The sequence below is a fragment of the Bacillus rossius genome, chromosome 1, assembly GCF_032445375.1.
Source record: "Bacillus rossius redtenbacheri isolate Brsri chromosome 1, Brsri_v3, whole genome shotgun sequence".
NCBI lineage: Eukaryota > Metazoa > Arthropoda > Insecta > Phasmatodea > Bacillidae > Bacillus > Bacillus rossius.
In genome coordinates, this window is record NC_086330.1 from 376,833,540 (window position 1) to 376,849,170 (window position 15,631).

Sequence of the window (15,631 nt, forward strand, 5' to 3'; positions counted from 1 at the left end):
CGGTGCCCTTCGCCCACACCGGGGCGAGCTGCGCCTGGACACCACCATGCACGCTGGCCAGATGGTGGGGTACACAGACGTCCAGATAAGCCTAAGGGAGCTGATTACTAACGCGACTGCCATCATTGTGAGCGACTTAAGTGAGGAGCTCGTGCTAGGGCAACCTTGGTTGACCGAGCACTACGCTGTACTGGAACTAGGCCCCGCCAAAGTAAACGTCGGACGGTCCGAAAGGTTCGTAGTCTACGCCATAGGGCGGGCCCCTACACCGGAAGACGGAGGCATTACCCTCACTGACTTACATCATAATGTCCCATCTGAGTTCGAAGACGCGGTGAACAAAATCTTGTGTGAACAACGGGACGTGTTCACAACCACTGAGCCCCTACGGCGCACAACAGAAGCCGAACATTCCATCCCCACCACCACCGTCCAACCCATCTACGAGTCACCCCGCAGATACGGGTTTCGCGAACAGCGAATAATACGCGAACAGGTGATGGAAATGCTGCACAGCGGGGTAATAGAGCCCTCCAACAGCCCATATAACGCATGCATAGTACTGGCAGCCAAGAAGGACGGCACCTTACGTTTTTGCGCAGACTTCCGCGCACCTAATGCTGTGACAGTCAGTTCGCCACCCCCACAGATCAGCGTCGAGACCGCCGTCGTCGGTCTCGGTAGGGCCCGGGTATTCAGCACACTAGACCTTAAATCGGGCTATTGGCAAGTGCCCATACGGCAGCAGGACCGAGAGAAAACGGCATTCACGATCCCCGACGGCCGACGTTTCCAATTCCGGGCCATGCCCTTTGGTCTAAAGTGCGTGCCGGCTACCTTCCAAGCCATGATGTCCCGTGTGCTGGAGGGGTACCTCGGCCAATTTGCTCTCGCGTACTTAACTGACATCATCGTCTTCTCGGAGACGTGGGAGGACCACTGTCGCCACCTTGCCCTAGTCCTCGAACGGCTCGCCACCCACCACCTAACGGCCAACCCGACGAAATGTCATTTGGGCACGCTAGAAGTAGAATTCCTGGGACAACTTGTCAATGCGGAAGGGAGCCACCCGCAACCATCCCACCTGCAAAAAATGGCAGTGGCAGAGGCTCCGCGTACGCGGAAACATCTGCAACGATTTATAGGCCTGGTCAACTGGTTAATAAACTACATACCAAATTTTTCTCACATAATCTCACCCCTCACGAATCTGCTGTCCCCCCAGACACGTTACCACTGGAACACCTGGGTCGAACAGGCGTTTGAACAGGTAAAGGTTCACCAGGTGTCATACGCTAGCACGCATTGACCCCGAACGCCCCTTAATACTCCAGACCGACACCAGCGCACTAGGGGTAGGGGCGGTACTTTTTCAGGAGGATGACCAGGGAAACAAACAGGTCATTGCGTACGCCAGTGCGAAATTTGGGTCTGCCGAGCGAAAATATCATAGCAACGAGCAGGAATGCCTAGCCGTGATATGGGCCGTCAAAAGGTACCGTCCCCACCTCGAAGGGCGGACATTCACCCTCCGCACGGACAATCGCTGCCTCACCTGGCTCCAGACCATGCAAGGGCGTAAGGGGAAACTGATACGTTGGGTTCTCCTACTCCAGTCGTTCGATTTCGTGGTCGAACACGTACCAGGAGAGGAAAACCAACTGCCAGACATGCTATCCAGGCACCCGAGCGACCAGCACGAAGTGACAGATGCCAAGAGGTGGTTGGAGATGCTACCTCCCTCCCCGAGGGACGGCTGGCACCACCTACCTGCCGCGTGCACACTCATAATCACTTATGAGGAAGGGGCCGACACACCACCTAACACCGCCGCTGACCTGGACCGCAGGGTACAGGCAGCCCAACAACAGTCTCCCGAGGCCAACCGACGTCGGTGTTGTTTAGGAGAGGAACCCCACGCCAATTGGAAAGTCGAAGCGAACCGAATCCTAAATCGCGGCCCTGGGTGGAAGACGTACGTGCCACCCGAAGCGCGCGAGGCGGTACTCCGCTTTTTTCACGACCATGACCTTGCAGGCCACCCAGGAACAGACCAAACACAGAGAGCGGCCTGACAGCACCATCACTGGCCCGGGATGGCAAGGGACGTCAGGGAATACGTTCGGGAATGCGAGGTGTGTCAAGTACGTAAAGCACGCCGGCGGGATGGCGAGCAACAACAACAACCCCGCCAACCGACACAAGCATTCCAGACCATCGCACTGGACCTTTTTGTGCCCTACCCCCGGTCACCCAGGGCCAAACGATTTTTGCTCTTGGTAACTGACATGTTTACGCGATGGACAGAAGCGTACACTTGTAGCAACGCGAGGGCCACCACCATCATCTACATCATGGCTCGCGAGTTCCTGCCTCGGTGGGGCTACCCGCAATCAGCGCTGACAGATAACGGCAGCCAATTTCTGGGCAAGCAGTGGCAAGATTGGTGCAACCGGATGAGCATCCAGCACCACACCACCCCAGCCTACCACCCCAGGGCCAACCCCACTGAGCGCAGGAACCAGGACTTGAAGGTACAACTCCACCTCAGGCTGGGCAACAACCACACCCAGTGGGACCAGCATGTTGCCGACGCATTGTTTTGCACCCGCTGCCGCGTTAACGCCGCGACCGGTCGAACTCCGGCGGAGATGGTGCAGGGCAACAACCTGCCACTTCCAGGCGAGTGGGCTACCAACGGCATCCCACACGCGGGAGAAGGAGAGAGGGAGCGTGCACGGCGCCTGACCGCAATGCACGAGACCGCCAGGCAGCGCCAGGTGAATTATACGCAACAAATCACCCCCAAGACCGCGCGGGAGCCCCCCTTGGTATGAGCAGGTGATCACGTATACGCCCGCGTCCACCCACTGTCCGCAACACCGCGCAATTACTGCGCTGGGATAGCACCCCGCTGGGGGAGGCCCTACACCGTGCAGAGGCCTCTAGGGAGGACGTCGTACCTGGTTCGACTCGGAGGCAGACGAGTGCGAAAAATCCACCGCGACGACTTACGCCTCGCCTCCAACCCGGGGGAACCTTCACCAGAAGACCAAGACCATGACGAAACCCAGAACCCGACAATTGCCCAATTAAAATGTAGCACCTGGTAATTGGGTGCTTAAGGCTTAACATTGGTTTTAATGTATTGATTCAAATTGTGACATCAGGTTGGCGACTGTAAATTTACTAATATGTGAATGTTAATAAGGTTTGTTGTCTGCTCTGTGCGTACAGTTCTCGCCCGGAATGGCTACGGCGCACTTATTACATGTAGGGTAATTAGTTATTTCGAACTAATGGCTTTTCCCTTAATTGAATTATGGATTTGAGCCCCTGGGGTTCCGAAGTTTCATTACGTCTATTGGGGTCACGCCCGAGGCGCTCACCTGACTCATTTCCGCTGGCCTGGGGGTACGCTCCGAAAATGGGATCGGGTACTAACGGTACGGAGCACGGGCTTAGAGGCCATGGTCAGTGCGATGTCAAGGTTGTCTGTTTATATATCAGTGATGAATTCACGAAGAGCCCGAGGGCTGAAGCATGTGATTGTACTGTTTTAACAAATGTACTGATATTATAATAATGAACTTAAAAAAAAACTTCCTGCGGGCTGTTGGTCGGAATGTGCTGACGTCTCTCGGCTATAGGTCCCTGATTCCCCGTTTGTGTAATTGTCCTATTTTGCCCGTGCTGCTCTCGTCGGTGAGGTGTGGGTCCAGGCCAACATGGCCGGGACCGGGAAATACGGGACCTGGAGGGAGTGTTAGGTGAGGAGTAAGAATGGTAGGCAGTTACAAGGATAACTCGGTGCTGACTGTTCCACGAGCCCATTTTATTGTCGCTTAGAAAGCCTGCCACAGCCAGGCGGATCCTTCGCGGAATAGCGCCCTCCCCGCTACGACCCGGACTCCCGGAAGAAAGTCTCGTCCGTTAACACGTTCCGACACAAACTGGGAAGTTGTTCCCGCAACAATGGCTACGATTAAGTAACAATGCGTAAGTAACAATGCGTAGCGCGTACACTATCTGTCACGTAAGAGTCTCGTACTGACAGCGAGGTTCGGTGGTCCGTAAATGTGCGTATACGGCCTATGACGTTCGTATGGTGACGTCCCGGAAAACTGGTAAAACTTAATACGGTGAGCGATACTACGGATGCAGCTCGGCTGCAGTGACAACCCGTGATGTTACACTGTCGTCGCGGGTGGGGCCTCTCCTACGCCGGCCGATTTCTCCTCCCCTTCTCCGCGGCCCTCGGGCCTCGTCCGCTGGCGGGCGGGGAAAGGCAGTAGTGTTCAGGGTGCGACAGCAGACAGACGTGCACGCCGCTCCGCGCTGCTCGCGAGGCGCGTCTCCTGAGCTCGTGGTCCAACGACAGTGTAACATCATGGATTGTCGCGGCAGCTCAGCTGCATCCGTTGAATTGCTCACCCTGTTGAGTTTTACGAGTCTTACGAGTTACATCACCAGTCAAACGTTCCATAACGCGTACGCGCAGTTACGAACCGCCGAACCTTCGACGTCAGTATGGGACTTTTACGTAACGGACCGTGCACGTGTTGCGCATCTTTGCGGAGCAACCTTAATCGGGGCCATTGTTATGTGGGAAGATTCTCAGTTTGTGTCGGGACGTGTTAACGGACGGGATGGTCTTCCGGGAGTCCGGGTCGTCGTGGGAAGGGCGCTCGTTCCGCGACGGACCCGCCAGGCTGCGGCAGGCTCGCAAAACGACAATAAAAGGGGCTCGTGGGACTGTCAACACCGAGTTATCCTTGGAACTGCCTACCATTCTTACTCCTCACCTAACTCTCCCTCCAGGTCCCATATTTCCCGGTCCCGGCCACGATGTCCTGGACCCACACCTCACCGACGAGAGCAGTACGGGCACAACAGGGCAATTATGTAAACGGGGAATCAGGGTCCTAAAGCCGAGGGACGTCATTTGGCGCCCAACTAGTGTGGCAGTAAACACACACGAACGCACGTAAGCGCACACGGATGCACGTAAGCGTACACAGACTGGACGGAGGCAGGTGCGGCCACGCAGCGTGAGAGCGACACGAACCTGAGATGTCGCGCCGGCGCACTGGCGAGAGATAACGCGGCGTGAGAGCGACACGAAATCGAGACGTCGGCGCGAGATTACACGACGTGGGAGCGACAGGAACCCAAGACGTCGGTGAGAGTTATCAAGGCGCGGGAACGTCGCGAACCAGAGACGTTCGGCGCAAGATAACGTGACGTGGGACCGGTGTGAACCGGAGACGGCGGGCGACACGACAAGGATCGTTGGCGCGACAGATAACGCGATGTGGGAGCGCCACGAACCTGAGACCGCGACGCAGCAAGGATCTTCGGTGCAAGATAACGCCGTGAGAAGACACAGACTGTATTACTGATCAGCGAGACACTCCCAATAAGCATGGACGAATTCCAGGAAGCGTACGAGACATGGGCGTAAGCGGACTTTCCAGAGCCCGGAGAGAGCTGCGAGCACCTCGCAGATTATGAGTGCGGATTTTGCTTTGAATACCGGGCGTATGGTAGGAATATGTGCGGTGCGGATTCATGCCCCGGCGGGACATCTGATGGGCGGATCTGCGAGACGTGCGGGAATCTATGGCACCGGGAGTGTTCACAAATGGTCGTGCGAGAAGAGGATTGGATGTCCGGCTTTACGTGTGACCAGTGCCGGGCGAAACTGTGTGTGGGTGTTGCCGCAAGTGTCTCGACCACGAGGATCGAGTGGTCACACTGGGCGGAAGCCGACATGCTGCAGGAGTCGGCGATACTCCCGAAGCCACTGCAACCGACGCCGCCTCCGACGCCGCCTCCAACACAGCCCCCACCCTATGGGGTGGAAACGCCGAGCAGAAGGACATCGCTACAGACGGAGGAAGCCGCACCCGTCCAGCCCCTGTGGTACGACTGGCACGCGACATCCAGGTGGATACGGCAGGCCGACTCAGACACGCCGTCCATGATACCGCCGCCCCCAACTGCGTAGGGGCTCACGAGGGGCCTACGCAGTGCGAACTGGCCGTGCTGCCACAACTGCTCGCCATGCACGTCAAGAGCGTGCAACAACTGCACGATACCAAGGGCGTGCCAATACCGCCGCCACGCGTGCCACCTGGAAGCGACGCCGGTTGCTGCCGCGCTCGCCGCTGAAGGTGCCACGCCACTTCCGTCTGTCACATGGGCCACCTTGGAAGCGACGCCGCCGCCTGCTGCCGCGCTAGCCGCTGAAGTTGCCACGCTCCTTCCGCCTGTCACGCGGGCCACCTTGGAAGCGATGCCGGTTGCTGCCGCGCTCGTCGCTGAAGATGCCACGCCCCTTCCATCTGTCACATGGGCCACCTTGGAAGCGATGCCACCGCCTGCTGCCGCGCACGCCGCTGAAGGTGCCACGCCCCTTCCGCCTGTCACGCAGACCACCTTGGAAGCGACGCCGCCCCTGCTGCCGCGCGCGCCGCTGAAGGTGCCACGCGGGCCACCTTGGACGCGTCGCCGCCGCCTGCTGCCGCGCGCGCCGCTGAAGGTGCCGCGCCCCTTCTGCCTACCACGCAGGCAACCTTGGACGCGACGCCGCCGCCTGCTGCCGCGCTCGTCGCTGAAGGGGCCACGCCCATTCCGTCTGTCACGCGGGCAACCTTGGACGCGCCGCCGCCGCCTGCTGCCGCGCGCGCCGCTGAAGGTGCCACACCCCCTCCGTCTGTCACGCGGGCCACCGTGGGAGCAGCACCGCCGCCTGACGCTGAAGCTGCCGCGACGCTGCCGCCGCCGCCCACCTCGACCGGCCCCATGGCGACAGGTACTATCCGCACTGACACCACGAGGGCGCCGGACTCAGCAGGTCACTGCTCCAGTGCAATGGCCCAGTGTATCATGTCCATACAAGTAAACGAGAGGCGTTGACAGACATAACGGCCTTGTAGGAGGGGGGGACATTTGACGTCGACCCAAGTGTCTCCTCGGCTCCTTCATGCCGTTATGCCTCGTCAACGTCCTCCCTTGCGATACGAGTGCACCATCGGTGAAGTGCAACGGCCAGGGATGCACCCGCGTGCGCCCTAGCATGCCAGTGAGCTTATTTTGTGTAATAAATAATTCTGTGTTTTATATATTTTTTTCCAAATGGTCACGAGCCTCGATAACTGTGGATATTTTGTAATCTTAACTAATTAACTGATGTGTAAATTCGCTGTTTGATTAATGTCTCGCTAAGTTGTGTAAATAATTTTGTAACCTTTCTCAAATGTTTCGCTGTGCTAGTAATGTAATCGCAGCCTGGCGCGTCGCGGGTGGGGCCTCTCCCACGCCGGCCGATTTCTCCTCCCCTTCTCCGCGGCCCTCGGGCCTCGTCCGCTGGCGGGCGGGGAAAGGCAGTAGTGTTCAGGGCGCGACAGCAGACAGACGTGCACGCCGCTCCGCGCTGCTCGCGAGGCGCGTCTCCTGAGCTCGTGGTCCAACGACAGTGTAACATCATGGATTGTCGCGGCAGCTCAGCTGCATCCGTTGAATTGCTCACCCTGTTGAGTTTTACGAGTCTTACGAGTTACATCACCAGTCAAACGTTCCATAACGCGTACGCGCAGTTACGAACCGCCGAACCTTCGACGTCAGTATGACGCCGACCGCCAATGCTCCTCTATGTCGCATAGACCGCTATGCCTCATCAACGTCTCCTAGAAGCGTGTGCACCGAACGCGCCCGTGCGCGCAGCTAAGTGTAGTGCGTGCGTCGAGGCGATCGCCGTGCAACGAGTGCTGCGCCGGCGGAAGGATCCGGCCGGGTGTGGCATATTCTTCCGCCGCACTACAACAAATTGTTATAATTATGTTTTTCCACAGGATTTTATTAAACATTATTTTTCATTAATTAATAATTCAGTCTTTGCAAAACCATGTTTCACCGTGCGATTTGTCCCGAACCTGGCCGGTTCAGTTTCCCGCGAAATTCACATGTTTCCGCGGGAGGGCTGGCGGGGGAGGGGGGTCGCGCGCGGCGACACAGGCAGTGTCCTTCGAGAGCTCAACCAGGCCGGCAGCCTGCGCGCAACGCGGAACCTTCAACCTTTGCATTCACCGACATGTAGTTTTCCATAGTGTAATTTCTTTTCAACCTTTTGTACAGTTCCGCGGTCGGCCTAAATTTACCATGAGGTACTTAACTTAATTCAATCAGTGCTCCGAGATGAGTGTTTACGTCATACGTAAGTACTGTGGGGAGAGTATGTGTTTTTACGTCGGCGCTTCACGCCCAACCTAGCCTACAGGCTACTTAGTTTTGGCCCGCACGGGGCAGCCAGCAGGCGACACGTGCCATCCAACTTAATAACGATTCAGTCCCTGGGACACACCTAGACACCACGTAGAGTCGCCGAAGACACGGGCCTACGTGTTGCTAGCCCAGTTTATCAAGTGTAATGTGTTAGCGGAATAGTTGTTCGCCTAAGTGTAATTCGTCATGTCAGGGCTTATGTATCACCGTCGTACTGCAGTGCGCCACCAAACTTAATAACGATTCAGTCCCTGGGACACACCTAGTCACCACGTAGAGTCGCCGGAGACACGGGCCTACGTGTTGCTAGCCCAGTTTATCCAGAGCAAGGTATTAGTGTAGTGTATTGTGCTTCAAAATATCGTGTGCCATGTCAGAGTGTCTTTTGTAACTTTCGCGTCACGTATACGAGTCTGCCCCTCACGCGCATAAGAATCGTGAGCCGCCACTGAGGAAGTGAGCTGCGCGTGTGACTAGTCGCGTCGGGCAAACCGTTACGGCCAGAACGGGCAGCACCATGTATTGGGCTGTGCTGTATTAAATTCACCAACTATCTGAAGAGGTTTTGTGTTATTATTCAGGCGTCCCGAGTGGCCTCAACAGCTCGGGGGGCCCTACTGCGTTGACCCCTACCTCTAGCCACAAGGCCGAACCTTCCCTGAGATCACGAACTGAACAAAATCACGTCTAAATACTCAGAGGTAGCGGGGACGGCGTCAAATTGGCGCCCGACTAGTGTGGCTTTCATTTTCTAAAAATTAATTTCCAAATTTTGTTTCAAATTTTTCAAATTTTTTCTCAAATTTTTCAAATTTTGTGCTTCAAATTAGTGTACCAGTAAGGGCTCGCGTAGGAATTTAGGCATCGCGCGGAAACGGACGCGACGCGCAGACAGCGAAAGGAGCGGGCACCTGGCGATAGGCGCGCGTCGAGTTACACGCCAGACGCGCATCAAGTTACGCGCCAGGCGCGATAACGGCTGTGGGAGCGGAAGAATGCGCGCCTCACACAGGGATCGGGTGGTGCAGCTGCGCAGCTGCTACGCGCCGAACATGAGCACGAACATGAGTCGTGACGAAGCGGCGAGCATGCATAGTGGAGCAACGTCATAAGTCACCACGAGTCACTAGAAATGAACGACTTCCAGGAGGCCTACGAGGCATGGGCAAGCGAGGGCTACCCATGCCCAGGGGACAACTGGGAGTACGAAGAACAGGACGAATGGAAGGAGGACGACACCGCAGCGGACACCGAGGGGCCGGACGTAATCCGGACACCGCTACGACAGCACATAACGCAGCCCGCATCGCCGCTGCCACACGCGGCCAACCACCACGCCGCGGTAACAGCCATGATGCCGCCCGCGTCACTGACAACCCAGACGTCCGTCCTCAACAGGACGCCGCCTCCGACGCCGCCCCCGCCATATGGGGTGGTGACGACCTCACCGCAGATGGAAGACGTCACACCCGTCCAACCACTGTGGTACGATTGGCACGCGGAGACCGGGTGGACACGTCAAGCCGACTCAACCACGCCACCTCCAGCACCTCCGATGCCGCCCCCGCCATATGGGGTGGTGACGACCTCACCGCAGATGGATGACGTCACACCCGTCCAACCACTGTGGTACGATTGGCACGCGGAGACCGGGTGGACACGTCAGGCCGACTCAAACACACCACCTCCAGCACCACCGACGCCGCCCTCAGCCGCTGAGAAAGCGACAGGCGCGGCCGTGCACACAGACACAGCCACAGGGAGATGCAGCCTGGCAGGCAGCCAGGTCGCCGATCACACGCAGCGTCACTGCGGATCCACCACGCCACCTCCAGCACCACCGACGCCGCCGCCTCCAGCCACTGGGAGAGTGACTGGCACGGCCGCACGTCTCAAAGCGGCCACATCGCGACCCAGTCCGGGAGACAACCAGGTTGCCGACGACATACCACAATGCACTGGGGGCATGTCACCTCCGCCCGCCGCGCACGTCAAAGTGGGCGTGTCACCTCCGCCCACCGCGCACGTCAAAGTGGGCGTGTCACCTCCGCCCACCACGCACGTCACAGAGGGCGTGTCACTTCCGCCCGCCGCGCATGTCAAAGTGGGCGTGTCACCTCCGCCCACCACGCACGTCACAGAGGGCGTGTCACTTCCGCCCGCCGCGCACGTCACAGAGGGCGGGTCACTTCCGCCCGCCGCGCACGTCAAGGTGGGCGTGTCACTTCCGCCCGCCGCGCACGTCACAGAGGGCGTGTTACCTCCGCCCACCACGCACGTCAAAGTGGTCGTGTCACCTCCGCCCACCACGCACGTCACAGAGGGCGTGTCACTTCCGCCCGCCGCGCACGTCACAGGGGGCGTGTCACATCCGCCCACCGCGCACGTCACAGGGGGCGTGTCACATCCGCCCGCCGCGCACGTCACAGGGGGCGTGTCACCGCCCGCCGCGCACGTCACAGGGGGCGTGTCACCGCCCGCCGCGCACGTCACAGGGGGCGTGTCACATCCGCCCGCCGCGCACGTCACAGGGGGCGTGTCACCGCCCGCCGCGCACGTCACAGGGGGCGTGTCACATCCGCCCACCACGCACGTCACAGAGGGCGTGTCACCGCCCGCCGCGCACGTCACAGGGGGCGTGTCACCGCCCGCCGCGCATGTCACAGGGGGCGTGTCACATCCGCCCGCCGCGCACATCACAGGGGGCGTGTCACCGCCCGCCGCGCACGTCACAGGGGGCGTGTCACATCCGCCCGCCGCGCACGTCACAGGGGGCGTGTCACCGCCCGCCGCGCACGTCACAGGGGGCGTGTCACATCCGCCCGCCGCGCACGTCACAGGGGGCATGTCACCGCCCGCCGCGCACGTAACAGGGGGCGCGCCACCGCTACGCGCGCCACTGTGGGTGCGTCACCTGCGCATGTCATGCGTGCCGCTGAAGCCAACCGCGCCGCCTCCGCACGTCAAGCGCGAAGCTGAAGGGGCAGCGCCGCCTCCACACGTCATGCGCGCCGCTGAAGGCGCCGCGTCGCCGTCGCCTGCCACGTGCGCCGCCATGGGAGCGCCGCCGCCTGCCGCTGAAGGCGCCGCGTCGCCGTCGCCTGCCACGTGCGCCGCCATGGGACCGCCGCCGCCTGCCGCTGAAGGCGCCGCGCCGCCGCCGCCTGCCACGTGCGCCGCCATGGGAGCGCCGCCGCCTGCCGCTGAAGGCGCTTTACGCCGCCGCCGCCCACCTCGGCCGCCGATGACGCTGACCCACAGGTACCCGACGCCGCCCAATGGACAGCCGCCCCGGGTGTACCAGGTCAGTGTGCCGGCGTATCTTTAAGTGTGTGTGTGTGTGTAGCGAGGCGTTGATGCACATAGCGGTCTCAGAGAAGGGGGGGCATTTGACGCCGACCGCCAATGCTCCTCTATGTCGCATAGACCGCTATGCCTCATCAACGTCTCCTAGAAGCGTGTGCACCGAACGCGCCCGTGCGCGCAGCTAAGTGTAGTGCGTGCGTCGAGGCGATCGCCGTGCAACGAGTGCTGCGCCGGCGGAAGGATCCGGCCGGGTGTGGCATATTCTTCCGCCGCACTACAACAAATTGTTATAATTATGTTTTTCCACAGGATTTTATTAAACATTATTTTTCATTAATTAATAATTCAGTCTTTGCAAAACCATGTTTCACCGTGCGATTTGTCCCGAACCTGGCCGGTTCAGTTTCCCGCGAAATTCACACGTTTCCGCGGGAGGGCTGGCGGGGGAGGGGGGTCGCGCGCGGCGACACAGGCAGTGTCCTTCGAGAGCTCAACCAGGCCGGCAGCCTGCGCGCAACGCGGAACCTTCAACCTTTGCATTCACCGACATGTAGTTTTCCATAGTGTAATTTCTTTTCAACCTTTTGTACAGTTCCGCGGTCGGCCTAAATTTACCATGAGGTACTTAACTTAATTCAATCAGTGCTCCGAGATGAGTGTTTACGTCATACGTAAGTACTGTGGGGAGAGTATGTGTTTTTACGTCGGCGCTTCACGCCCAACCTAGCCTACAGGCTACTTAGTTTTGGCCCGCACGGGGCAGCCAGCAGGCGACACGTGCCATCCAACTTAATAACGATTCAGTCCCTGGGACACACCTAGACACCACGTAGAGTCGCCGGAGACACGGGCCTACGTGTTGCTAGCCCAGTTTATCAAGTGTAATGTGTTAGCGGAATAGTTGTTCGCCTAAGTGTAATTCGTCATGTCAGGGCTTATGTATCACCGTCGTACTGCAGTGCGCCACCAAACTTAATAACGATTCAGTCCCTGGGACACACCTAGTCACCACGTAGAGTCGCCGGAGACACGGGCCTACGTGTTGCTAGCCCAGTTTATCCAGAGCTAGGTATTAGTGTAGTGTATTGTGCTTCAAAATATCGTGTGCCATGTCAGAGTGTCTTTTGTAACTTTCGCGTCACGTATACGAGTCTGCCCCTCACGCGCATAAGAATCGTGAGCCGCCACTGAGGAAGTGAGCTGCGCGTGTGACTAGTCGCGTCGGGCAAACCGTTACGGCCAGAACGGGCAGCACCATGTATTGGGCTGTGCTGTATTAAATTCACCAACTATCTGAAGAGGTTTTGTGTTATTATTCAGGCGTCCCGAGTGGCCTCAACAGCTCGGGGGGCCCTACTGCGTTGACCCCTACCTCTAGCCACAAGGCCGAACCTTCCCTGAGATCACGAACTGAACAAAATCACGTCTAAATACTCAGAGGTAGCGGGGACGGCGTCAAGTATGGGACTTTTACGTAACGGACCGTGCACGTGTTGCGCATCTTTGCGGAGCAACCTTAATCGGGGCCATTGTTATGTGGGAAGATTCTCAGTTTGTGTCGGGACGTGTTAACGGACGGGATGGTCTTCCGGGAGTCCGGGTCGTCGTGGGAAGGGCGCTCGTTCCGCGACGGACCCGCCAGGCTGCGGCAGGCTCGCAAAACGACAATAAAAGGGGCTCGTGGGACTGTCAACACCGAGTTATCCTTGGAACTGCCTACCATTCTTACTCCTCACCTAACTCTCCCTCCAGGTCCCGTATTTCCCGGTCCCGGCCACGTTGGCCTGGACCCACACCTCACCGACGAGAGCAGTACGGCCACAACAGGACAATTACGTAAACGGGGAATCAGGGACCTAAAGCCGAGGGACGTCAACACATTACACTGGAGTCCCTACGGGCTAGTCCCGGGTTCGTGGTGAAGTGCAAGTGTCCCACTCAGGTGGTCACACAAAGGCGGTTAGTCCGCGTGGTGGCGAGGGCCACGTGAAGCAGGGGACGGGCGCGGCGGAATCTGGCGGGATATCGCGTCCGCGACCGTTTCACGTCCCAGGTGGTGAATCGTCCGTAAACTCGGTTTCGCGTTTGGCACAGTGCCGCCCTGCGTGGGCGAAGACCTGTTCCCAAGACGGGTCACCTAAATAATCACAATTACGTAGCACATGAAAGACTCGGTGGCGAGTCACACATTATAACAAAAGACCGCTCGAGATATCATGCTGCCAGTTAGGGCCGACCGGGGAGCTGAATAAAGAGGATTCGAAGATAGTTACCTATTGATGCTAAACGTGGGTATTGTCGCGAAAGTTGGTTGCTCCCCGTGCGCGGGGCTGCCGGCCCTGTTGAGTGCTGGATCGCGACTGAATATTATCCCTGGCAACCGGACCAAGGAGGGGGAAAAATCCGCGGGAAACTGCGGAGCGCGTGATGATGATTCCGGCCAGTTTTGTGAAGGATATTAATTTACAATATGAGGAATTAATTAACAATAATTATCGGATGTTTGAAAAGTTTTAGTTTTTGTTTGTTTTATCGAATGCATGAACACAGATTACCTAGTTGCGCAATGCCACACCCGGCCGGGCGCCTTGCACACGTAGGAGGCCGTGACTGACGTCACACCGTTCAGGGAACTGCACTACGTTGCACGCGCGGGCGTGTTCGTGACACAGCACTGATCAGGTGTTGAGGACACATAATGGCCTGTTCTCTCAGAGGGAGCACCGACGGCGTCGTCAGATATATTTACAGCATCCAATTTCTTGTTTACAAATGGCTGCCTGAGCAGCTGGGCTGGGCTGACAAGTGAAGTCGTCTGCCCCTGGTAAATACAAACAGGTGTGCCCAACAATACTAATGTGGACCCTAAGGACCAAGCGCACAACTCTATGGTTATTTCTGGACCGCCAACTCTTCTTACCTAGACCTTTTTCCCTCTTGTCCAGTAGTTTTCTTGCTTGCATTAATACATGCATCAATTGATCCTCACATGACCCGGCCCAGGGTTTTCCGTGTGTGTATGCAGGTTTTACTTGAGTCACTTTAGTTAGCTTTTAGGCAAAATAATCTAAGGGGTGCCAGCCATGGCACCTATCGCAGCCACGACTGGCCAATAAACCCCAAAAAGCATATGATGCACGCACTCCTTTTCTGCATGGTGAAGACCCCACATGGTAGATTGTATAGGCTTCGACCTGAGACACACTTAGTTCCTCCCCTAACCTGGACCCCTCCCACACAAATTTAGATCAACTTAGGGCAGGAAATAAAATATCTGTTAAACAATATTTTGTGCATTTTACCCAACTGGGAAAACCCACGTTTTGTGAGCAATCAACCAGGCAAAAATTTTAGTAATGTTTGCATCCCCACCTACTTTTCTTACTCCCTCTACGCCCTCCCCAACTCTTTTCTTTGACAAACCCAGTGTGCTTCCGATCAATTCAATCAGGGCAGTGTGTCATGAGTGACGTACATTCATTGGCATGTAAACTAAATAAGTAAACTAATAATTGTAACTGATTTATCTTGATTCCCAAGGGTTTTGTTCTTTCCATTTAAATAAAAAAACTTCACTATTGTCTCCAAGTGGACTTTTATGTATTTAAACACACCCCTGAGCTGCAATGAGTTTTGATAATTTTTATATTCTTAAACGCTAAAAATTGGAAATGGTTTTCGTGATTTGAATATCATGTTTTAGTTATGTGAATCATTTTAAGTTATATGTTTTTTCCCGTTTGCGGCACGAGTAGCATATAACTGAAAAGTAATAAACATGAGTGGGTAGGTTTTCTGATATCCGGTCCATCTTCAGGCACCAACCCTCGAGGGAGACTGCTTCCGCACCCTGAGGATCTCATCGTAGATCACCGACTTTTTCATTCTGTTTATTAGATACGTCTCAAATACTTTCTTAGTATCTCCTTTACCTGTCTCAGGCAACAGACTGTTTTAATGATAGTTTATTTCAACCCTCTCACATATAATGATTTGTTCCATAGGATGTTTTAACAGTTTAACATCAATGCATAACGAG

The 15,631-nt window shown here is 56.9% G+C and overlaps 1 protein-coding gene across 1 annotated transcript; it reads right to left on the bottom strand.

The window, feature by feature from the left end:
• Positions 1-4,219: 4,219 nt before the first annotated feature.
• On the bottom strand, positions 4,220-11,406 carry LOC134528893 (circumsporozoite protein-like). The gene is made up of 5 exons (XM_063362563.1): positions 11,201-11,406; positions 9,570-9,655; positions 6,567-6,829; positions 5,910-6,057; positions 4,220-4,338 (listed from the first exon to the last, which is right to left on the bottom strand). The coding sequence occupies exons 1-5, from the start codon at positions 11,404-11,406 to the stop codon at positions 4,220-4,222; spliced, it is 822 nt and encodes a 273-aa protein (XP_063218633.1).
• Between the last annotated feature and the right edge of the window lie 4,225 nt (positions 11,407-15,631).

Bases quoted from the DNA above. Each gene is read 5' to 3' on its own strand.
- LOC134528893 (XM_063362563.1), bottom strand. From the start codon at position 11,406: ATGGCGGCGCACGTGGCAGGCGACGGCGACGCGGCGCCTTCAGCGGCA. The intron at 6,830-9,569 runs GTAGCGGTGTCC...TCGTGGTGTCAG, and splicing joins GGGCTGCGTTATGTGCTGTC to TGCGGATAGTACCTGTCGCC. The intron at 6,058-6,566 runs GTAGGCAGAAGG...CATGGCGAGCAG, and splicing joins CGTCCAAGGTTGCCTGCGTG to TTGTGGCAGCACGGCCAGTT.